The 25,906-nt window shown below is 40.1% G+C and overlaps 1 protein-coding gene across 2 annotated transcripts; it reads right to left on the bottom strand.

The window, feature by feature from the left end:
- Positions 1-1,098: 1,098 nt before the first annotated feature.
- dnm2b (dynamin 2b) lies at positions 1,099-24,189 on the bottom strand. Of its 2 annotated transcripts, none has more exons than XM_052126098.1 (21): positions 23,871-24,189; positions 18,085-18,158; positions 16,968-17,117; positions 16,737-16,821; positions 14,999-15,117; positions 14,769-14,867; positions 14,431-14,591; positions 14,210-14,352; positions 12,554-12,689; positions 12,409-12,476; positions 12,186-12,324; positions 6,978-7,064; positions 6,655-6,725; positions 6,503-6,554; positions 6,213-6,323; positions 6,014-6,123; positions 5,817-5,928; positions 5,387-5,551; positions 4,715-4,941; positions 1,343-1,612; positions 1,099-1,246 (listed from the first exon to the last, which is right to left on the bottom strand). In XM_052126098.1, the coding sequence occupies exons 1-21, from the start codon at positions 24,029-24,031 to the stop codon at positions 1,180-1,182; spliced, it is 2,607 nt and encodes an 868-aa protein (XP_051982058.1). In that variant the 5' UTR covers positions 24,032-24,189; the 3' UTR covers positions 1,099-1,179. The 2 variants fall into 2 exon arrangements, with proteins under 2 accessions (XP_051982058.1, XP_051982059.1); XM_052126099.1 differs by lacking the exon at positions 12,186-12,324 and adding an exon at positions 9,844-9,982.
- Between the last annotated feature and the right edge of the window lie 1,717 nt (positions 24,190-25,906).

Genomic DNA, 25,906 nt, shown 5'->3' with positions numbered 1-25,906 from the left:
AAGTGGTATCGGTAATAATACAAAAATGTATTGCAAATTTAATTATAAATCAAATTCAGAAAAGACATTTAACAAAGCAAAGTTTGAAGTTAAAATTTGAAATTAATTGTTTCCTACCAGTGTAATCTGATTACAAAGTATTATAATTACTTTTCAGTCAAAAAGTAGTGTAACTTAAATTCTTAACATTACTAGTTAATTACTTTTAAGTACATTTCTATGGTTACACACATTTCTAAAATAATATAGATACTATAATAATAATAATAATAATAATAATAAAACGCCAGCAAATATTCATATTTTCTGTACTGCAAAAGCAATTCTTAATATCCAGTAATCTTTGTATAACAGCATAAACGGCACTTAATGCTGTTATAATTATGCTTAAGAACATTTGCCAAGGGGATAATTACACTAAAAATACAAGAAATATTCACAATTTCACTTGATTTATTAAATATGGTTTAGATTTTCTTTGGGCCAAAGAAGACAAAAATATTAAGAAAATATGAGTGCCTCGACCAAAACCCCTTTCTGTATTTAAGAAGCATATAATAATAAAATGTCTTAAAGAACATGATTTATCAAGCTCTCAATGAAGCGTGTTTGAGGAAATGCTTTTCCAAAGTTTTGAAACGAATTTAGTATTTGGTCAAGATTTGTGCGGTTCACTTTTAAAGTTCTTTGTGAAAATAGTTTCTATTAGCACATAATAATAATGATTACATGACAAATATAATATAGAAAATGGAGTGTTAAGGCAAAAATTCAAGATAAGAAATGCTGTCATCAGGATATCAACACTGATGCAATACTGCATATATTACTCTCAGCTGAGGTCATCGGATGTTATTAAAAGTGCTTCTGTAAACCTTTAACTGACTTCAAGCACACATGAAAGAATGAGTCCGACTGAAAAGATGTTCGCACTTTTCTAGAGTTTAGATATGTTACATACATGATGTCACACTTTTAAAGTATTGCTTCTTCTCCCACCATCTTTTGAATTTCCCTGAAATGATCATTTCTCAGAACACAGAATATATGAATGCCTGAATGCAAATAAATCACCAAACATTAACTGCTACTCAAAAAGTGTTGTACTATTTAAAGTTAAATATAATCATTACAGAAACAAAACCTAATTTCCAAACAGAGTGTGTGTCGGTTCTGTCTTCAGTCCAGTAGAGACGGTTCTGATGTTCGGATTATTGTGGGTCTGTTCGGAGCTGCTGGAGGTCTTCTATCACACACACACAAACACACCACATTAATATTCATGAGCTGATCTTTCACCAGAGCACGAGTGTTTCAAAGTAAAAGTGGGTGTCAGTCGCACCTGGGTATTCCGGGAGGCAGACCAGGTGGCACGCGGGCGGGTCGAGATGGGATCTGAGGAGGCGGAGCTGCAATCGGCTCCAGCATGCCACTACCGAAAGTATTAGTGTTGACAGGAGATGGGCCGGGTCTGGATGGCAAGGGCGGAGCTCCGAATGCAGGGGTGGAGTTTATAGGAGGAGGGGCAGGAGGACCAGGGGTAGTGCCGCGCACTGCAGGAGGACGACCCGGAGGCGGAGCCGTTGCTGATGGTTTACGTTGAGCTGGAGGACTGAAAGAGAGAGTATCGTTAAACACCATCATTTCAGAATGTTTTTATTAAAGTTACTCAAAAGTAATCCACTACAAATTACTAACGACTCCTCTCAAATTGTAATCCGATTACATTACCAATTACTTAATTAAAAAGTAATCACATTACTAATTGGTTTACTTTTATTTGAAAAGTATTTTAGAAAGTAAATTAAAAGTTAATTTTTCTGCTCGATTAATTCAAAATAATGTTTCCATGTAACGCAAACAAATGAAAATAATTAATGTGTCTCATTTTTCAGAGAACCCCCAAATAAATAAATAAAGACTCCAATTATTCATGAATAATATTATATGTGTTTATAATCTTATAATAAAAAAAGTCCAACATGTAAACATATTATTCTGGTTCTGTTCACTTTACTTCACTTTGAAAAGTTTCCATTTATTCCACTAGATGGCAGAAAGCACTACAACAAATAATGTTTTCCCAAGCACATTCATCACAATACACAGATGTGAACTGTAGGGGGCGTTCTAACGCATTTTACCCCTCGCAGATGTGAACTGTAGGGGACGCTCTAACACATTTTACCCCTCACAGATGTGAACTGTAGGGGGTGCTCTAACACATTTTACCCCTCACAGATGTGAACTGTAGGGGGTGCTCTAACACATTTTACCCCTCACAGATGTGAACTGTAGGGGACGCTCTAACACATTATACCCCTCACAGATGTGAACTGTAGGGGACGCTCTAACACATTATACCCCTCACAGATGTGAACTGTAGGGGACGCTCTAACACATTATACCCCTCACAGATGTGAACTGTAGGGGGCGCTCTAACACATTATACCCCTCACAGATGTGAACTGTAGGGGCGCTCTAACACATTATACCCCTCACAGATGTGAACTGTAGGGGGCGCTCTAACACATTTTACCCCTCACAGATGTGAACTGTAGGGGGCGCTCAAACACATTTTACCCCTCACAGATGTGCTCGTCCATAGACATTCAGTCTAATGTTCAGTTCAAGCAACACCCTCATTATTTCAGTGAATATCTCGGCCTCTGAGTGGACTACAAGCTCAATCTGAAAAGCTAAGCTCCTCCCCTTTGTGCTGATATAAACATCGTTTCATCATCAATAGACGAAACCATGTTTTTCCTGCTGGATGGGATTATTCAGCCAGTCAAGCTCACAGACAAGTAAACAATGGCATATTTTTTAGAAAATGTTTTAAGGTAAAAGCAGTGACTATTTGGGGCTTGCAGCAGCAGTTAAATAAATTGTTAAATAACTTAGTTAAATTAGACGTTTGTAATTGATGACTTACAGAAATCATACTTTGTGATTTGTTTTGCAAATATTTCAAACTGTGATATTAGGCAACAACATAAACTGTACTCTTTGTGCTTTGTGCATAAACTGTAAACTTTGTGCTATAAGAAGGACTTTTATTTTTATATAAATATTTATACCCCATTACCTCTAAGAGACACTAAATTTTAACATGAAGGTTTTGAGGCCTTATTTTGTTATTTTAAGTAACAAATGCAGTAGTGATTATTATAGAAGTGGTTATTTCTGAAAAGTTTAAACTCTAAGCTTTAAAATGACACCTCATATGCCTGACTTATGTATGAGGAGACTTCAACGATTTAAGCGTAAACGTTTTTCACAATATAGCGCCCCCCTTTCAACCCGTCAGAGCTCAAAGGGTTAACCATACACTCTGAAATATGAATACAAGAATTTAAGTTACACTACTTTTTGACTAAAGTGATATTACTTTCTAATCAGATTCCACTGCTAAACAATTCATTTCAAATTTAACATCAAAGTTTGCTTTGTTCAATGTCTTTTCGGAATCTGATTTATAATTAAATTAGCCATAAAAAAAAAATACAAAATGAAAATTGTTGGCCGATAATATACTGATTTTAACAAATAACTATTGGCCGATACCGCTATTTTGCCGCTTACCTTATTTTGTCATCAGATCACTGTTTTGCTCAAGAATTGTTTTAAACATGTACAAGAGTACACCTATAGACAGGTATAATACAATAAATATTTTCCAATAAAAATGGATTGGATCTGTTGAACGCATGACAGGCCCAAATGTTAAAGAGAGCCACAATGAAAGATAAACAGAAGATGAAAAGATTGAAAAACATATTGTAAAATAACTAAATATTGTTCTGTACATTGTAGAACACAAATGCATATAATGCAAACATATGTTGGGCAATTCCACAGAAATGTCAACCCCATCAATTAAAAATAAAACTTTACCAAAGGAACAAAACGCCCTTATAAAATATACTGTAGTGTAATGGATCATGGGTAATGCCGTCCAGACCACTAGAGGGCGCCACTTGCTTACACAATGCTGACTGAAGCACTGTCTGAAGAGCTGATCACACTCTATCTTTAAACGCAGCCTTTCAAGATTTTGGAATCGCGCAAGACCATATTGTGATTTCAATCTTAACTCAATCAATCGTTCAGCCTAATTTATTTATTTAAATATTGGCATTTTTATGATTAAAGCGATTTGCTGATATGTTAAATTTGCTCATTAATTGGCTGATAAGTATCGGCAGCCAATACATCGGTGCATCCCTACTTAAAACCCCAAGATTTGTATTTTTGCTTTTTAATTGTATTTTTTACTTTGTTTGATTTCATTGTTGGTTGTGTTGATTATGTCTGTTTGGATATTTGAACTGCAATATACCCAGTTTAATCAGAATCGAATCAAATCGGGTAATCTCACTGATTTGAGAAGAAATGTCAGTCGTATCAAATTGAGAAATCAATGCAGACAATACTGGCGCTGTTGGGTGCTTTTCAATATCAAAAGACACGATTATAAAAGAAACGATACCCAAAAAGATCAAGAAAAGCAGTGCAAATATCAGTAAAACAGATTATCATTCAATATGTAGTTTAAGCAATCAAAAGGGATGGAACAGTTTTAAATAGCAAATTAATTAGCAAAAATTGTTGTAACTCCATTAAATCAAGTTAATGCCATTAAATGTTAAAAATTATTCTCAATGGTTAGCGCGTTCATTTTGGTAGCCCTAGTTACGCATTCGTTTCATACCTGGGGTCAGTCTGTATCCAGGTGTCATCCACAGGGGGCGGTAAAGGCACAGATATGGTGCTGGTGCTGATGTCACCGATGAGGTGTAGCGCCTCTTTGAGCGCGTGATACATGCGTAACATCTCGTCTCTCCGCTGCGCTTGCTCTGCCGACTCCTCCATCAGACTGTTCTGATCTCCTGACGAGTACAGATACGCCAGCAACTCAGAGTAGATGAACTCCTTCGCCTGAGACACAAACAACAATTACGGGCCGAGCACACCAGTTAGCTACTCCACAACACTGTCAGCTACAGACTGTAGTATAAATATCTTGGACTTGGTATTCCTCTTAATATAAGTGCTGAGAATAAAATCTCTGATAGATGGCTAGAAGTGCAGAAGTGCCCATTTAAAGCAAAACAATATTTTGTTCTTAGGCCAATCGGTTCAACAGTTATAAGCAGTTACTGTATGTATGTGAAAACTTTGAACTGGTGGTGGTGCTAAAGAGTTTGAGATAGAGTGCCCAAAATTGGTGTCAGGAATGTTCTGATCTACCCCAATCAATGTGCCAAATTTCATAACTTTGTACCAAAAGTTTCAAGTGCGCTTGGCCCCCAATTAATAGATATTATCAGTAAATGTGCATAAACATGCAGATGATGATGAGATTAGCTCCGCCCACACTCACGCTGTTGATCATCAGATGCATAATGGTTTTGGGCATGAGGTCTCTGATGCTCTTGTTGACAATGCCAATGTAGGAATCCACCAGGTTTCGGATGGTCTCCACCTGCCTCTCCAGTTGAGGGTCCATTGAGATGGAGTCTGAGGGAATGCTGTCCTCATTCTCCACCTGAGAACACACGAGACACGTCACAGAAGCAGAAGAGTCAGAAAACACTGAGACCGAGCCGTGTGGACACGCTGAGATTCAGATATGGCTGAGGCGAGTTTAAATACGTTTTAGGTGATATTCAGGTAAGGTTTGCATGAGATTCAGGATTTGTTTGAGTGATAATCGTGTTATGATGAGATTCAGGTCACATTCAGAAGAGATTTAGGAGTTTATCATGGGTGGTTCTGCTGAGATTCAGAGGAGACTCCGGTGACAAAGGTACCTGGTCTTTCTCAGGATAGACTCCCGCTCGCAGGAAAGAGGCTTTCCAACTGTCCACATCCTCCTGAGAGTCACATGCCAACTCAATCTGACGAAGATCTTTGTAAACATTCCTAAAAACACAACGACAGCAACATAAACACAAAGTGAATTCAATCAAATTTAGTAAGATGTATGTATTCCCAGACACACAGTCACCTCTGCTCGGTGTTAAAGATGGCAAAGGTGTGTTTGGTGGACATGAAGCCTTTCTCCACATCTCTGATCTTCAGGTTATCCAGAGGGAGCATGAACTTCTTCTCTTTCTCCTGGGAAACACATATGGTTTCATTTTAACGATCTAATCACATAGTAAAGGAAGAATTCTCCTCAAATTACACATTAAACACACACACACCTCCTCATCTTTGTACCAGGACAGAGACTCTGCCGTCAGAATGAACCAGTAGTCCTTAGATCCGCCCTTCATTATGCTAATGTTGATCGTCAGCCAACCCCTTCTAATCACCTAGATGGAGGGGTGGGGATATGATAATGAGTTTGTTAAAGCTTATGGGTTTATAGAGACATTATTGTCTTTGTAGAAGAGTGGTTGTTGGATTTATTCTACTAAAGAGATATATTCAATATTCCCAAGGGACCCCATGGCGAATTAGCCTCCTGAGTTTGTGAGTAGTGTTGTTGTACCTGGTTGGGCATTGCTCTCTTCTTACTGACCGCTGCACTTCTCTGCTGCGCACTGAAGCACACACACACACACACACACACACACACACACACACACACAGTTACACATTTGAATCAGGGTCAAAGGTAAAGTGAGGTCATAGGTCACTCACTTGGCAAAGCCGATGAAGTCTTCGTGGTTTGTGTTGATGTAAGAGAGCTCAATGTCGATCAACAACATCACCTACAACACAAAACAAGATGAGGTTTATTGATGAGGAATAAAAATAAACTATCGGCAAATATTGGTAGACATTTTTGCCGATAACCGATAGTTCCAAAAAGCAACTTTCGACACCGATCAATCGGTAAGACCGTTATATCGGTCTACCTTTAATGTACGTGTGGTCACATTCATGTGTTTTTTTTCAGAGGTGGTTTGAGCGATCTAATTGCTATTTGTCTCGGACGTGTAATGGAGGACATTTACACACACCTGGTCTTTAGTCTTGCTTTCTCTCTCTCGGACGTATGTGGTGACGATTCTCTCCGTCTCTTCTCTCAGATGAGGATAAGAGCTCAACTACAACACAAACACACACAGCACTGCAGTACAAACACACAAGACCTACTCCGATAAGCTCAATCACTCTTATACACTGCCTGGCCAAAAGAAAAGTCCCTGTTTGGATTTAAATAAGCAGATAATTTAGGAGCCTGTGATTGGATCATTATTGCAGCGATTAATATGTTTCAGCTGGCAACAAATCTTTTAACCCTAACTGATGTTAGTGAGGCAAATCGGAATAAACGACTTTAGTTTGCTAGGGAGCATAAAGATTGGACTGTGGAGCAATGGAGAAAGGTCCTGTGGTCTGAAGAAGGGAAGTGCATGATGCACCCGTCATGCATAACCGTACAAGTCTCTGGAGGAAGTCTTATGATCTGGGGTTGCTTCAATCGGTCAGGTCTAACTCAGCAATGTCAGCTGACTACCTGAATGTACTGAATGACCAGGATACCCCATCAATGGATTTTATGTTCCCTGACAGCACAGGCATATTCCAGGACGACAATGTCAGGATTCATCGGGTTCAAATTGTGAAAGAGTGGTTCAGGGAGCATGAGGAATCATTTTCACCACAGAGTCCCGTCATCATTACAAGATCTCGACCAAAAATGAATACAACTCTGGACAGAAATAAATGTTGTGACGTTGCATATGAATGTCGAAACAATTCCACGACGAATGTGCGAAGGTGGTCCAACTAAATATTACAGTATACAACTTTATTTTTTGGCCAGGCAGTGTATGTTCACAATTACACATTAGGCATCACAGATCAAAATTCTGAAGGTGTCTGCGTGATTAGTGATTAGGTGTATGTCATTAGTAAATGTTTGTTCGATTAGTAAACATGGTGAAACACACAGAAGCACCACAAAGCAAAAACAACCGCAGGCTGAATTCATCCATGATTTCACCGAGACAAAACATGATTGTTCTGTGCTGTTTGGTGTCTGTGGCAGGGCACACACCCGGCCCCTAATTGGGCTGATTAACCCGAGAGGGATAGGGGCCGACTGGAGACGGCAGTGCGACGGAGAGAGAGAGAGGAAAAAAAAAAAAAAAACACTTAAATCGCCGATTCTCCGATACGCCGTAGCTTGGTCCTCAGCCACTCCTCCACCCTCTAATGGACGACAGTCGCGCCTCCCCGGGCGGATCGGAGGCAGTCCTTTGCCCCCTGGCGGACGGAATGCCCCGCATGTTTTTGGTGGATGGTAGGGGTCTTCCCCAGACCCTGGCAGCGGCAACCGCTCCAGGTGGTTGGTTGGGAGCCCCTCCTCCCCTCGCGGTCGGCGGCTGTTCCTCCGACTCCAGGCGGCCGGTCTCATCCGTACTCCGGCGGATGGCCGCGGGTGCTGGGTGGATGGTAGTTCCAAAATGGCGCATCCCTCCTCCTTCCCGGGTTTTGGCACCAGTGTAAAGGGATTAATGTGGGCAAGGAGGCGGCGAGAACCGGCTTGACAATATAAATAATAGTTTTATATAAAACAGGTGTCGAGCAGCTGCCTGTAAATCTCTCTCTCTGTTGCACTGCCATCTCCGGTCGGCCCCTGTCCCTCTCCGGCTAATCAGCCCAATTAGGGGCCGGGTGTGCCAAATCACGACCCGCCCTCCTGCCACAGTGTCTTTTAACATCTGCAAACTGTCCTCGTCAAGCAGACAGGCCTCTTTAGCTTTAAAGTCATGAATGAATAGTTAAAGAGAGCAGGGGCACATTAAAAATAAAGAAAACAAATCAGCAAAAGCAAACATTGAATTACCTGGAAATACAATAGAGCGCAACAGTGCACTTTTAAAGACATCTTTGTTCCGGAGCTGACATGTTTACGGTATACCGCAATAAGAAATGCGGACACTTCAAAATACCAAAATAAATAAATACAAATAATGACTGTTGATATAAGAGTTGTAAAAACTACTAAACCGGGTCACGAGTCGAGCAACAGCTTACTTCAGTGAAACGTGTGCAATATTCCTTGAATTAACACACTAAAAGATTTTATTATATATATATATAAAAATAATGCAAAAAATGAATTTTTCATGGCTTCGTTCATGCATAGTTTCTTAAATGTTCAAGGTTCTTTTTACAGGTACTTTCTTTGTGATCATTCATTTAAAATGATCCGTCCCGATCCGAGATCAATCACAACATTGCAAACTTTGACAGACAAACATCTTTAATAAGGGCATGAACTACAATCCCATGAAGCATTGCGACTTACATAAACGAATTAAAACAATGGAAACATAAAACTATTGATTTAAAGTACAGAATCGATATATTTGAATTGCATCACAACATATTTAAATATATTTGCAAATATACACGTAGTTTGAGAGTGTAGGGAGAGCGACTCAATTGCATCATTCGTGGAAGTGGGCGGTCGCTGCAGAGCTCTTTTGCCGCACTTTGTTCGGCATGATTCTATGATTGGTGGATCTTCAGGATTATGGGTAGTTTAGTTCTTCACCAGGAATTCCACTATTAAACATGATTCCTATTTTAATTAAGTTCAAATAATGAGGACGGATGGCTTCTACAGAAGCTTACACTATCGATTAATAACCTCAGCGCTCACGGTGATCTGTCTTTAAAGAGTTATACATTACCGTTAATAATCAGTTCGACTAATGGAGAAATATATAGATTTCTACTTCCAGAACCAAATGTTGCGCTCTATTACTAAAGAGTGAGATGAGAAATTTGATTGGTTGAGGTATCTGTCAATCAAAGAAGATTCCGTGCATAGACTAGATTTGATTGGTTGAGGGTTCGGTCATGTTTTACCTTCTCTGTGCACTTGTGAATTAGTGTGGAGAGTTCAGATAGCACAAGATCGACACATTTCAGACACGGTTCCTTAAGTTTACTGAGCTGCTGTTTCACTATGGCCTCAAACGCAAGGTCTGGGGTGAACAGCCCCGTCCTGAAACATCATAGGACAGCAGGGTTTCAATTTGGGTGAGTGTTTTAAAATCGGGTTATGAAAAGAGAGATGTATATTAAATAATGTCTCTTTCCTAAACCAGTATACTGGTGTCTGTCTGATCACACCGATGAATGGCTGATGATTACAACTTCCTCCTCAGTATAAAAAGAGATTTGAATACAACTAAAATGCAAAAACGACTCGTTCTGTATGCTTGGATGAGGCATAACCACATGATCGCCACATGTACACGTCATTGGGTGATCAGAAACTTGTCGTGTCCAGTCAAATTGAGGTAACGAGGAAGTAGGATACACTATAATTACTAAACAACAGAAGAAGAACTAATAATAAGAGTAAGTGCTGTTAGTGTCTGTGAGCAGCACCTGGACCATTTGAGAGGCACATTTCAGTGCGAATATTTAACAGAGAGGCTCAAATTAAAGTCCAGAGCTGTTTAAAATTATATTGGTCTCAAGAGCAAATGCAAATAAAGTAGCATTGTTACTCAATCCCGATCCAATCTGAAGAACATTATCAATATGCAGCTTTATTGATAAGAGAGTTTGAGTTAAAGACTGAAGTGAACAGAAAGATGAGAGAGCGTCGCCCCATTATGCACGCCAACAAAATATATTTATGACTTGTTTAGTTTTGGCTTGTTTTCCAATATAAATATCTAAAACTCCTTTTTATTTTGTCTTTACTGCACTCGCAGAAGTATAAACAAGTGAAAAAATACACTTATATTATAACATTTACATTTATGCATTTGGCAGACGCTTTTATCCAAAGCGACTTACAGTGCACTTATTACAGGGACAATCCCCCCGGAACAACCTGGAGTTCAGTGCCTTACTCAAGGACACAATGGTGGTGGCTGTGGGGATCAAACCAGCAACCTTCTGAGTACCAATGTATTATACAGAGCACTCATTACAGGGACAATCCCCCCGGAGCAACCTGGAGTTAAGTGTCTTACCAGCAACCTTCTGATTACCAGTTATGTACTTTAGCCCACTACGCCATCACCACTATTATATATAAAATACACTTATATTTAAGATACATTCTCTTAAAGTGATTCTAAATATCTTAAATGTTGCTTCTCATGTAAATGTTTCTTGTTTTAAGGATTTTTAGACATTTCTAAATGGAAAACAAGACAAAAACACTTTTAACAATAGATTTTTCTTTACTGAATTAAAATTAATATAGTATTTTTTCCCTTTAATTCAGTGAATGTCATTTAGAGGTATTTTTAAAAGATGATTTTGAACTCTTTATTGTTAGTAAACATGTTTAATTCAAACTTTTAATTCAGGGCACAAGCTGAATAATCAGTTAAGAGCTGATGATTAATCGTTGCAATAATCACAGAATAATCATTAGATTAATCGATTATCAAAATAATGGTTAGTTGCAGCCTTACTCAAATACACGACACAGACTCAATGATGACTCAAATGACACAGAATGAAACTCATTCTGTGAAATCTCATGACTAAAATCATGTGTGCATGCTATGCAAACCTTTAGTCATTGTTGTGTTTGCATGTGTAATCAGTTCTTATGTACAATTATTATCTTTTATTTGTTTGGAGATGTTTTTGGACACTATGATTAATTATATTTGTGATGTTGGAACTTTTGATTGCTTTGTTGTATCAACACAAAATTATTTTGTCAGATACAGTCAACGTGATTGGGAACAAAAGCAGTTTTTCGGAGCCACTTTATTTACTTATAAGTACTTATTTACACCAATAGAAATATAATGTCAAATAAGAAAAATAAAGTATGTTTTTTGTGTGATTTTCCAGCAGTTTCTTAGTCTGAGAGTCAGAGAATGTTTCATCATCTACATCATTACAAAATGTGAAAGGTTTTCTTTACAATGACACCAAACACTCGACCCTCCTTGTTTATTTGTCGAGGAACAAGCCTTTAATTTTGAGGCTTCAGAGTGCACCTGGTGGGCCCATCCAAGCTTAAAGGGTTAAAACACAAAAATGAGTGTTTTTGCTTTGAAGAGAAGAAAGAAACGTGCACCGTGGGTTTAGTAAGAGGTTAAAATCTTTATAGGAATATAATTTCACCTGAAAATGAAAATCTGTGACGAGACAAGAATTTTCATGTTCTGGTGAACTATCCCTTTAACATGCTCCTTCCACTGCAGGCACTCTCTAGTACGCAGTACCTTTAGTGTGCACTGCCTGACTGTATTGATCAGCTCCTGGATGACCAGATCAATGCATTTGAGACACGGCTCCTTCAGCTTAATCAGCTGCTTTTTTACTATGGCCTCAAACGCAAGGTCAGGGGTGAACAGCCCCGTCCTGATGTCACACACACACACAGATATAATCAATACACACATCGGAGGCATTCACTGGACGATCACGCCGTGTTTGATCACTTGCCTGACTCCATGAATGTTCTTGATGGCGTAACTGATCTCTCTTCTCAACTCCTTCTCATCAAACTCCATCTATAAAACAGAGTTTCATGCACTGTATATCATCAATGAACGGCGATCTATAGAGCATAACGATGGAGGGCTGTTACCTTGACGAGCTCGAAAGGAAAGCGCTCGTGGAAGATGCGGTTGATTCGAGCTCCGCCAGAGAGTTCGAGAGTGTCCACCTGATCACCAGAACCCTCGATCCGCTTCTCAAAGTCCACTCCGAACTGCTGCACCATCCTTCACACATGATATTTGTATTAGTCCCCTTTTAACACTGTAGACTTCTAGAAAGTTCTCACCCTCTCATTAGATTATGTTATTTGTCCAGCACTGTATGAACATGCATCACACAAGACTTGTCACTTTTGTGTCATTTCAGCACATCTCAAATTCTGTGTTGAGTTTAATAGACGCTGATAGAAACGCTCATGTAGAAATATCCCTCACTTCTGCACATTAATCATCTTCACAATCACCGATTATTGGGACACTGCTAAAGACAGAACTGGTGTAACTCAGTTCTGCCCACAAATGTACTATCAGATTGAGGTCAGGACTTTGTGATGCCACTCCAATATCGTGACTTTGTTGTCCTTAAGCCATTTAACCACAAGTCTGGAGGTGTGCTTGGGGTCATTGTCCATTTGGAAGTCCCATTTGTGACCGAGCTGAATGTCGGTCTGATGTCTTGAGATGTTGCTTCAATATATCCACATAATGTTCCTTCCTCATGATGTCATCATCTATTTAGTGAAGTGCACCAGTCCCTCCTGCAGCACCCCCACAACATGATGCTGCACCCCCATGCTTCACGGTTGGGATGCTGTTCTTCACCCTTTTCCCTCCAAACATAACGATGGTCATTATGGCCAAACAGGTCAATAGTGTTTCATCAGACCAGAGGACATTTCTCCTAAAGTAAGATCTTTGTCCCCATGTGCACTTGCAAACTGTAGTCTGGTTTTATTTATGGTGGTTTTGGAGCAGCGGCTTCTTCCTTGCTGAGCACCTTTCAGGTGATGTCCATATAGGACTGGTTTTGCTGTGGATCTAGATACTCGTCCACCTGTTTCCTCCAGCAGCTTCACAAGGTCCTTTGCTGTTGTTTTGGGATTGATTTTCACTTTTCACACAAACTACGTTCATCTCTAGGAGACAGAATGCGTTTCCTTCCTGAGCGGTGTGATGACTGTGTGGTCACATGGTGTTTATACTTGTGTACTATTGTTTGTACAGATGAACGTGGCACCTTCAGGCATTTGGAAATTGCTCCCAAGGATGATCCAGACTTGTGGAAGTCCACAATGTTTAGTCTGAGGTCTAGGCTAATTTCTTTAGATTTTCTCGTGATGTGAAGCAAACAGCAAACTCGTGTCATGCACAAAGTAGATGTCCTAAACGACTCGCCAAAACTATAGTTTGCTAATGTGAAATCTGTGGAGTGGTTAAAAACATGAGTTTTAATGACTTAACTGTATATATTGGGTTGAGCGTAAACGACGTGATCTTGTCATTATTTATTCATCCAAACCTGTAGGACTTTCTTTCTTCAGTGGAACAAAAAAAGAAACGTTTGAAAAATCTTTACGCAGTTATTCGCCAAATAATAACAATGAAAGTGACTCTGAGCAGTCAAGCTCCATAAAAGCACTATAAATCTACAATAAAAGCTTGTGTGTGATTGATCCCTGAGATTATTGTGTGTGTGTGTGTGTGTGTGTGTGTGTGTGTGTGTGTGTGTGTGTGTGTGAGCTCACTGCAGAAGTGCTTTAGTTTTGCGTGCCGGATCATCAGGTTTGAAGTTCTTGTACTCGTCCACTTCTTTCTCCAGTGAGAGCAGCTGACTCTGTAGTTTACTGCGCAGTGCCGGCAGAGTGTCACGGATGTGATTCGTCAGTTGCTGGAAACCAGAAGAACGTTTCAGACATGTTTTCACAATCAAAGATGTGTGTTAATTTATCTGTGTGTGTGTGGGCACCTGGTTGAGTGTTTTCTGCAGGTACGGTGTGCCCATTCTCTCTGCCACATGTCTGTATGCAGGATGAGACAGGAAGAACTTCCTCTCAGCAGCCAAAGCAGCGCGAATATCCTTCCTGCCGTCAATGTCCTTCTGACTGCGGTTCACAACGCCAATATAACCTACACACACACACACACACACACACACACACACACACACACACACACACACACACACACAAGAACACACACACGAACACACACACGAACACACACACGAACACACACACGAACACACACTGTAAGCCATCACTGAGCAGATACCGTGTGTGTGTGTGTGTGTGCGTGTTTGTGTACCTCTCCGCAGTGGCAGAAGTTTGTTCTCTAGGATGTCTCTGGCATCTGTTCCTTCATCCATAAGGTCCAGTTTGGTTATCACCCCAATAGTGCGAAGACCTGCGGGGTAAAGGTCAAAGGTCAGGTTTAATTTGGAATAGTTATACTTTACTTTTTCTACTTCAAAACATCTCCTTTTTGTTTGTCTCATGGGATAGTTTAACTTGTACTCAAGTTCCTCAATCTCTTACCCTGAGGATCAACCTCCTTGGCGATTTTTAGGGCATCGGAGTTGGCGAGGTCAGTGTTGGCAGGCGTGACCGCCAGGATCAGACAGTTCTCCTTAGAAATGAACTGCAGCAGCATTTCTCTGATATCAGACAGATGACATGAGAACACTCACACACACGCACACGCAAACACACACACGACAGCTGTCGGAGCTTTAATTTAGCTTTTAGAATGAAGTTCTGGAATCACCATATTTTGTTTTAAAAAGTGCTTGAAATTAAAATGGCACATTATCAAAGATGAAATAAATCACTCCACTTTCTTGAAATAATGTTTTTTTTTAATTATTATCTTTTATGTTATTTACAGCCCGTTTTTGATCAAAAAAGTAAAAAAGCATTAGTTTTAATAAATATATTTAAAAAATAATAATTAATATGCGCTCAACTGAAACACTTCTGAGACCTTCACTGAACTGCCATTATTCTTAAAGAAACAGTACCATTAGCGCTTTTTATACAAATTAATGTAAACTGGATGCAAATACTTTTTTTATACTACGATTATTATATATGACATTTCATGACATAGGGGAGAGTGGGGTAAGATGAGCCGTCGACCTATAGCTAAGGGAATATGAGACAGGAATAAAACTAACGCATACAACACAATTTCAGGATGTGTGCATCCATTGAAACCTTAGCAGCGTGCCTAACTCAAATAGACAACAAAATATGGGGTCTTGTGGCTCAACTTGTCTCATGTTTGGGGTAAGTTGATCCAGCTGTTAATGTCTTCCCATCCTCTACATTTTGTAGATATCTGCGAAGGGTTGACCTATCAATCTTTCTTCCCATCCTCTACATTTTGTAGATATCTGCGAAGGGTTGACCTATCAATCTTTCTTTCGACACTTCTCTGGTGGCTTTTCCTCCCTTGACTTCAGCGAGCGACTCTTTCACTCCTCTAGGGGTGTGGAGCCCCAATCTGGTCATCGGTAATTATGTGGCATGACAGCTAACATGAAATATACTGTCAGTTATTCACTGTTAGGATGCAACACTAACTTAAACACCAAATATTTGCATTTAACTTCATGTAATCTAGAGGGGGTAAGATGAACCACTGTTTGAACTTACCCCCAAGGCTCTGGCTCATTTTGCCCCACAGCCAACATTTTGGGAAAAGTGCTTATCTAGAAACCCAGAGCTGTGTCGTGTTAAATCTATTGAAACTTTGAAAAACAAGTCTAAAGAAATGACAGCGGTGACCACATAAACATGTGTCTTTGCTGTCACTTGTGTGAAGCGAGCACGAGTGTGTTTTGTTGTCTGTACCGCTGGAGTTTCGCTTACTGCCCCCTGCTGAAAACAGGTGCTACGTCTAGGTGCTACCAGGGGCGGCTGTGGCTCAGTTGGTAGAACGGGTCAGCTGTCAATCGCAGGATTGGTGGTTTGATTCCCGGCCCACACAACTCCACATGCCGAAGTGTCCTTGGGCAAGACACTGAACCCCAAGTTGCTCCCAATGGCAGGCTAGTGCCTTGCATGGCAGCTCTGCCACCACTGGTGTGTGAGTGTGTTTGTGAATGGGTGATTGGGAAACAGTGTAAAGCGCTTTGGTAACCTCTAAGGTTAAAAAAAGCGCTATATAAGTGCAGACCATTTACCATTTACTTCAAGCATGAAGTGATATTCCTTATAATGGCTAGAGATGGAAACAAATAAAGCTGTCCACACAATAAATCCAACCAGCTACCTGATCTGGTACTCGATGTCTACTGGCTGATCCCCCACTGCCACTTTAGTCATGCCGGGAAGATCTATAAGTGTCAGATTTAAAACTGAGAGACAGATTCAGAGAGAGAGAAAGTTGAGGAGATAAAAAAGCACAGTATTTTTTACAATGCGTTTGTGTTAAATAATAATAAAAGCGTATATAGTTTTGTTTGTTGTTGATAATTGCATGGAGTTGTCTCGTGGGAGTCACCGTTAGGAGAGTAGACGCGCAGGTTGATGGGAACTGGAGAGATTCCTTTATTAGATCCCGTGATTCGGTCAGTCTCCGCTTCAATCTCCGAGCGCACCTCGTCAAAGTCCACAAACTTACGACCTTTACAGTGTAGAAACTCGGCATATTCTAGAGAGAGACCAGAGACACAAACTTAATTGTGCACATAGAGCAGGGGGTGTTCGCTGTCCTTTTCTGCATATCATGGCGCCATTTTGTGGTCCGTTCTGCATCACGCGGCGGCTCACTTTAGCTTATAACAGGCCCGTTTGGGCCATTTCACGCTCTGTTCTCCCGATGGCCAGTCTGACCCTGATCGGCCTGAAGTGCGTCGGCCTACCGGGAAAATGCCGGTATGCCAGATTACCAGTCCAGCCCTGGCATAGAGGCAATAATTACACATACACTGAGGTACACCGTTATATTCTGGTATTCAATTCAATGAACTACATCATTCCGTATCACTGTACGTTATCCCCGTAATTACACGATTACCTACCAAATATATAAATAAATAAATGGACATGAAATGTTGATTAGCATTGAAATGGTGTCATTATGTGAGAGAGAGAGCACAGAGTCTCCAAAAACAGCTGAATTAGTTATTTTGTGTTTATATTGCAAAAATGTCTGACTGCTCCTGATACAGCTTATTATAAAACTACTGGCCAAATAAATAAATAAAAGCATATGGAACATTGATTTGAGTTGAAACTGTTTTATTAGCTCACTTGTAGAGATTGCGGAGTGATACAAGAAGATATAATCTCTGGATGTGCGGTTGTTACTCAGAAACAAATGACCACTAGATGGCGCCACTGAGCAATCAGAGTATTCCAGAGACCAGTGTAAGGAGAATGAATTACTTTCTAATGTATGAATTCAATGTCTACACAAATACTAACAATAATTAAAGGAATGAATTAGTTCTAATCATTTTTGCTAATATCGGCCCACCATAATGCCGATCACTGAACCCAGAAGCACATTAACAGGAATATTCCAGGATAAACACAAATTAAGGGGCTTGTTGTAAATGACATTCCTTTAAGGGAGAAACTTGTGCATTTGATATTGAGGTTCATAGAGCGAGTACCTGCTTTGCTGTTCACTAGCTGGAGAATAAGCGGTCTGCGAGTGACGATGCCAGATCCTCTGGGCAGAAAATCCCTGAAGGACATAGAGAGATGGAGAGAGTAAAACAGAGAAATGATCACATAACCGTTTCTCGGAGAAAGGTTTACTTTTCTATTGCTCTGTAATTTTAAATCCATTTGAGTTGGGACAACATGAATACTTTTTGTGGTGTAGTATCGATGAAACTGGGCAGAGGATTTCCATTTCCAGCATGCTTTGCATGGGTCGCGATTGGCAGAGTATCAAGATATACATATAAATGGGGAAACTTGTTAATGTTTAAAGGATAGTTCACCCAAAAATGTAAATTCAGTCATTGTTTACTCACGCCTGTGTTGTTATAACTCAATATGACTTTCTTTCCATTTCTGAACACAAAGGGAGAAATGTGAATAAATGTTGTGCTCAGTGATGTCATACAATGGCAGTTTATGGTGACACCTCTTCAAGCTTCAAAAGAACACAAAAGTATCTTTCAGAAGTCTAATTAATTATTCATGAGATGATTGTTATTAAAGTATACGATAAGATTTGATGAGAAACTGAAATCTAATGTATTATTTAGTGTTCACTGGCCGTTGATCTCCTGTGTGTGTTCATGATAGGACACGAGAGCAACAGTTCACACACCCCTCACGACATTGGGGCGTTCAAGAGAAAACTCGTTGTGTTTATCTAAAAACAGTGACAGTGACAACAGAACACAACTGCACACAAAACACAGAACAGAACTGATTAAACATATCTGAAGAGTTTCAGACTCAATTCTTGGTTTGTAGTCCAAGAATTGATGCATTTCTACGCTCAGCCTTATTTATTTGAATGTTTTTTACATTTACATTTATGCATTTGGCAGACGCTTTTATCCAAAGCGACTTACAGTGCACTTATTACAGGGACAATCCCCCCGGAGCAACCTGGAGTTAAGTGCCTTACTCAAGGACACAATGGTGGTGACTGTGGGGATCAAACCAGCAACCTTCTGAGTACCAATGTATTATACAGAGCACTTATTACAGGGACAATCCCCCCGGAGCAACCTGGAGTTAAGTGTCTTACTCAAGGACACAATGGTGGTGACTGTGGGGATCAAACCAGCGACCTTCTGATTACCAGTTATGTGCTTTAGCCCACTACACCACCACCACCACTCCATTTTTAACAAAACGGGTTTCGCTTGAACGCCCCAATGTCATGAGGGGGCTGCGTGAACTGTTGCTCTCGTGTCCTATCATCTGCCAAATCATCTGCGTACATCAAGTGGTTGATGATAGTGTTACCAACTATACACTCTGTTCCACAGACATTTAGCAGCTCTGATAAATCGTCCATGCTAAAGAGAAAGGGAGACAAAATGCTTCCTTGTCTAACTCCATTGCATCCATTGAATGGAGCAGACACAGAGTTACCCCATTTTACATGCACTGACTGATGAGCATACCAAAAAGTCCGAATTCTCACTAGAAATTTGGGAACTCCTCTGTTGTGTAACTAATAAAATAACTGTTCATGATTTGCACAATCAAAGGCTTTAGAGGCATCAATAAAACACATAACAATTGTGGAATTATGCCTGTTATACAAATCTAAAATCTCCTTTAAAGCAGAAATAAACATATCTGTGCCATGTTTAAGTTTAAAACCAAACTAGATGTCAAAGGTCAGGACAATCTGTTCCAAATTATTCAGTAGCGTCCTCTTCATGACCTTAAAATACTGTCCAGAGCTATAGGCCGGTAATTACCCATGTTATTTATTGTGCCAGCTTGGTCTTTAATGATAACAGATAATAGAATCAAGTAAAATACCACGAACACCCAGTAAAACACTGGCAAGCAGAGGACAGAGTTTTCTACTCACAAATTTGAAATGTTCAACAGATATCTTATCCATACCACATGTCTTCTTATCTTTAGCATCATAACTGCATCATAGACTTCTTGTGGGGAGACAGTCACATCTTCATCAATGTTACCCACTGCAAAGGAGTTACTTTTAACACAGTTGAACATCTCGTAATAATGTCAATTCCTCTGAACCGCTTACACCATCAATGTTCTCTTGAACACAGAACATCACAGGTCTCCAATAGTTTATCCACCACAAAGCGGCGTGATTTATCTACTTCACCGTGCCTAACACGCAATCCTCTGGTATTATACGACTCGATATTGATATTCCTTTATTTCGGTTTGTCCCGGGCACCCGCATGGCTGCTGCTCTCCTGTAGAGCTACAGGTGTAATGCCAAGCACTGAGAGAACTGAATCTATTGCGGGTTGAATCCCATCTTCCGACATCTCACCGATTTTGCTTCACCACCTTTTCTTAAATTTGTGTTGTATATAGAAATAAAAGAGATTTATTCGAGTTACATCGACACGTCTAATTTTGTAAGGTTTACCAAATTCACCTCGGTTCTTTCTTAAGTGTTTGTGTTAAGATTACATAGTCATTTTGGGGGTCTGTGTATCTCTGCGAGTATTGACGCTGACTATCACACCGGGAGTCGCGAGTTTGAATCCAGGCCGTGCTGAGTGACTCCAGTCAGGTCTCCTTAGCAACCAAATTGGCCCGGTTGCTAGGGAGGGTAGGGTCACATGGGGTAACCTCCTAGTGGTGGTGATTAGTGGTTCTTGCTCTCAATGGGGCGTGTGGTAAGTTTGAACCCAGGGTGTGCTGAGTGACTCCAGTCAGGTCTCCTAAGCAACCAAATTGGCCCGGTTGCTAGGGAGGGTAGAGTCACATGGGGTAACCTCCTAGTGGTGGTGATTAGTGGTTCTTGCTCTCAATGGGGCATGCGGTAAGTTTGAATCCAGGGCGTGCTGAGTGACTCCAGTCAGGTCTCCTAAGCAACCAAATTGGCCCGGTTGCTAGGGAGGGTAGAGTCACATGGGGTAACCTCCTAGTGGTGGTGATTAGTGGTTCTTGCTCTCAATGGGGCGTGTGGTAAGTTTGAATCCAGGGCGTGCTGAGTGACTCCAGTCAGGTCTCCTTAGCAACCAAATTGGCCCGGTTGCTAGGGAGGGTAGAGTCACATGGGGTAACCTCCTAGTGGTGGTGATTAGTGGTTCTTGCTCTCAATGGGGCGTGTGGTAAGTTTGAATCCAGGGCGTGCTGAGTGACTCCAGTCAGGTCTCCTTAGCAACCAAATTGGCCCGGTTGCTAGGGAGGGTAGGGTCACATGGGGTAACCTCCTAGTGGTGGTGATTAGTGGTTCTTGCTCTCAATGGGGCGTGTGGTGAGTTTGAATCCAGGGTATGCTGAGTGACTCCAGTCAGGTCTCCTTAGCAACCAAATTGGCCCGGTTGCTAGGTAGGGTAGAGTCACATGGGGAGTCACATTTTTTAGTGTACAGAATACAGTCACTCCCGATAGTAGGCATGATATCGAAAATCGTATAAATATTTTGCCTTCTCTAACTAGAAACATGGGTGACAAATCAATATTATTTGGGGAGTAGAGAAATATAATCACTCATCAATTTTCGTGAACATCATAGACAGAGATTGTCCGTTCAGCTGCCGTATGTAAAGGAATAGTATGCAGGCATGTATGCATCAACGTTGGGTTAATAAGGACTACATTTTAGTGTTGTTTTTCACCCTAAGCAATCGAATCCGATTCAGAAGACACGGATTCAAACATGGTTTTCCAACCTTTTAACCACTGTGACCCACTGTTTGAATACCAGTCATCCATGACCCACTGCAGAATAAATGAATAGGTACTTAATTAATCTAGCTATGTTTATAATATAGCGGTGTAACATCTATAGCCCAATATTTGTAGCTTTAGTGCTGCTGGCGGAAGATTTCAGACGGTCCCTTACCACACCATCCACAGCTTTAGCACGTTTTAGTACAATGTGTGGACATTTCAGATGGTCCCTTACCCAAGGAATATCAAGGTTAAATTAGCTATCTGGATGCCATGAATGTGACGCCATCTGACCAGCTTAAATACGGGACAAATCACACTCCATATCGATTCGATACGGGGACACATAATTTCATCTTTAAATACAGGACGATCCAGTTTTCAATACGATCCACTAAAGCTACAAATATTGGGCTATAGATATTACACCGCTATAGTATAAGCAAAGAGACCTTGTCCAAAATGAACGATTCGTAGCATTGATGGATTATTGTGATTGGACAGCTAATAAGTAATGTCAAAGAAATGTAGCCCCTTACTTACGGTCGATTATGCTAACATGGAGATATTCGACAACAGAGGTTAATGTTGCTCCAAACATCTCAACTGTGCAGTTCTTTCCTTCTAATTGGTCATTTTTTCCTCGTGACAGAAAAGATCTAGTGACCCAGTGGATGAGAACCCTGGATTAAACCACTCGAGTTGTACGGATTACATTTACGCTGCGTTATGCACTTTTCAGAGCTGGAGAGTTTTGGATCCCACCGACAAAAACAGCTGAGACACTCTAAAAAAAGCTTGTTTGTGTTCTGCAGAAGAAAGTCAAACAAGTTTTTAGAGCATGATCATGTGGCGTCTGAAACAAGAACTGCAGATTCTGCTGGTTCATGTAAGTTCACACTCAGCACAGAGAATGCACAATGGAAAAAGCAGAAGACCCTTTAAAGAAATGGAAGAAATATAATTTCAGACATTAATTATGATGTGCATGTTGCTTTAGCAGGAATCCTCAAGCTGTCATGTCAGCACGCTTGATTACAGCACCTACAATAAGAATAAAAGCATATTTCAGATTCTGAAAGATAAAGACGTGCCTGATCCAGCGGCTGATTCACAGATTAGGCCTAGAGTTCAAAATAACAGCATATGAAACAGGTCAAGGATAGGTAAATCATTAAAGAGTCTGTATTTTGGGTGAACATTCCTTTAACCCTTGTGCGTCAATTTAAAAGGTCAAAAATATCGGTGTCAAAAAACTGCCATAATAATATTATATATTAATATTGTTTTCCACTTCCAATGAGTTATAACATCAGTCCTGATCATAACTACCAAATATTCATTCATTTTCAGAATTTTAACTCTTTATATGGCATTTTATTTATATAATGACACTGTTGCTTTTACACACACACACACACACACACACACACACACACACACACACTTGTATCTGCATCATGTATTCAGTTGTCCTGCAGGTCTCTATAATACAGTAAACAGAGAATAGGGGAAAAGCTTGTATTTGCTCCATAGGATAAACATGAGAAAAATGGCGCCATGCTGGAACATATAAAAAAATGTACATTTTGAAGCAGGGCTCCGGAATGAAAGTATAATATCATAGAATTCATGATTTTATGCTTTAATGGCACTGAGATCAAATATTGCAGTTTTAATGGGTTTCAATGGGGACATGTTTGTCCTGAAGGTCCCGAGTGTGACTATTTTGTGTATTATAGCTGTATTATAGGAACTGAGGTTGAAATATCACATTTCCCCAAAAATACACACCGTTGGCAAATTTATGCCGTTGCCATTAACAGCCAAAATGATCGAGAAAAAAAGAAAAGAAAAGAATGTCCTTAAGGGTGCACAAGGGTTAAAAGCTGATGGCTAATGTTTGACTAGAAGTGACATTCAGATCAGCACAACTTCAACAGATTATTTCATGTTATTGTGTTTTGAACATAAAAAAACAACACTGACGTTTAGTTTTAAACTAATAAATATAAAAAGAAATTAAAAAAAATACAAATTGGACCAGGAAAGGTAAAAAGTGTGGGTCCGGCTCTATAAACATTACCTCCCCACGAAGTTCTCCAGCACCGAGCTCTTCCCGGCGCTCTGGCCGCCCACCACCGCGATCTGCGGCAGCTCCAAGCTGCAGCTCTGGCCGATGGAGCTGAACGCGTCCTGCATTTTGTTGATGAGAGGAATCAAGTCCTCCATCCCCCGGTTCCCCATGTCGAGCTTTTATAAAACACTTCAAACTCCTAAAAAACTCTGAGGATCACTGCATCACTCCCTTCAGCTGATTATTACCGCGTATTATTGCTATAATAATTCTGTCAGGTTTAATACAGTGTTTCAACACAACTCGAGCGGACGCGAGAAGTCACACGTCAACTGTCAGCGAGAAAAAACTAAAGAAAAAACTTTTTCCCATCCGGTCAGGCGACCACCATAAACTTCTAAAGACCCGCCCTTTTTTGACAACCGCGCATTCCGATTAACCAATACTGATGTCCGTCAAATGAAGCGAGCTCAGCATTGGCTGTAAGCAGATGGTGGTGATGGTGATGAAATGGGTGGAACGTTGAACATTCACGCTATGAACACCAAACGACTCCATACACAGTTCTAAACTATTATTGTTTGAACATGTTTTACACTACATACTTCAAATACTTCAGTAAGATTAGATTATTAATATGATATTGTTCAGAGATATATTTAAGTGAATACTGTGATATCAAAACACTGACTTGAACGAAGAAACTAGAGGGATATTCTACCAGAAACCACAATTCCATTTCTAAAAATCTTGGGGCAAAAAAAAAGATCTGAACATTGAGTCATATGGAAGACATGATAAACTATGAGAAACACATATGCCATATCAGCATGTTTTTATGCTTGAATTTGTATATGTTAGAATGATTTTATTTGACACAAATAGTATTTTCTTATTGATCACATGTCCCCGATTGTTTCTAACATGGTTTTGTAATTTATATAAGAAATATAAGCAACTTTTTGGTCAAATGTAGTTGATGGAAAGCACAGAATAACCACAAGGCACTCACATAGTTGTAAAAAACTAGCTTTAGGAGATTTTACAAACACATAATGGTGGATATACCCCACCTTCATCTACACAGTTAAAAAGATTCATCAATATTTTCTCAGATAATACAGTTTTATATCACAATATTTTGTGTGACAGAACTGACTTGCAGGAAAAGATATGTTTGTGTTCTTTAAGTACTGGTAAACATTCAGATTTTAATTTCTTGTGATTTTATTGTTAATGTAATATGTTAAAGTTCAGCCAGTGACAAGGACCTAATTCGTTAGAAAATGTCTGACAACTGATAGAGACCAAACATCTTTTTAATTCAATACATATACAATACAATTCAAAACAACAACATGGCCAGATACAATAACAATAATGGCACAAACACAGACAGGAGTAAACACAAAAACGACTGCTTGCGCTACACGGGCTCAGGTGTAATAACCAGAACAAACATACATTTCAAGAGAATTATTTTCTAATCCTTATACTTCACCAGCTTTGCCCAAATGTCCTTTTGGATCTCATGGTTATGTGTGGTTACAGGCTGAGGAGGTGGAATGAAACAAATCACATCCTCGAATACATACCAGATCATGTCTTCTCTGGTGGGCCAGAAGAATCGGTTCTCTCCCACACAGTGCATGAATCTCACTTGCACCTGAACCTCATCAATGCGGGTGATGATGCCTGGGTAGAGGACTCCATCATATTGTATGACACACCACTTTTGAATGACTTTTGGACCCCATTCGATCTCTTCTGATATTGGTGTGCTTGGTGAGTTGAAGCTGAATGCCTTTGTGTTATAGCATGTGCAAGGTAGAATCTTGTGTACAGTGCACATGCAGCTTACATCCCAAAACAACATCTGCCCAGGAGAGGTAGTGACAACCTGGTGTATTCTCATTGCTGATGGGACTTGGGGGATGCTGTCTGGCATGCCCTTCATTGCCCTGTCAATGGATGCTTCACTTATGTAGAACAGTTTAAGAGTGGTGCTTTTGTGCAACAAGGACTCAAACAGATCCATTTCATTG

The sequence above is a fragment of the Xyrauchen texanus genome, chromosome 5 (assembly GCF_025860055.1).
Source record: "Xyrauchen texanus isolate HMW12.3.18 chromosome 5, RBS_HiC_50CHRs, whole genome shotgun sequence".
Lineage (NCBI taxonomy): Eukaryota > Metazoa > Chordata > Actinopteri > Cypriniformes > Catostomidae > Xyrauchen > Xyrauchen texanus.
Note: the sequence above shows the minus strand (reverse complement) of the source record. Positions and strands in the feature narration are given on the sequence as shown.

Excerpts from the sequence above, each read along its gene's own strand:
- dnm2b (XM_052126098.1), bottom strand. The coding sequence starts at position 24,031 with ATGGGGAACCGGGGGATGGAGGACTTGATTCCTCTCATCAACAAAATG. Across the intron at positions 14,868-14,998 it reads CAAGGAGGTTGATCCTCAGG|GTCTTCGCACTATTGGGGTG; the intron begins GTAAGAGATTGA and ends TTTACCCCGCAG. Across the intron at positions 14,592-14,768 it reads ACTTCTGCCACTGCGGAGAG|GTTATATTGGCGTTGTGAAC; the intron begins GTACACAAACAC and ends GTGTGTGTGTAG.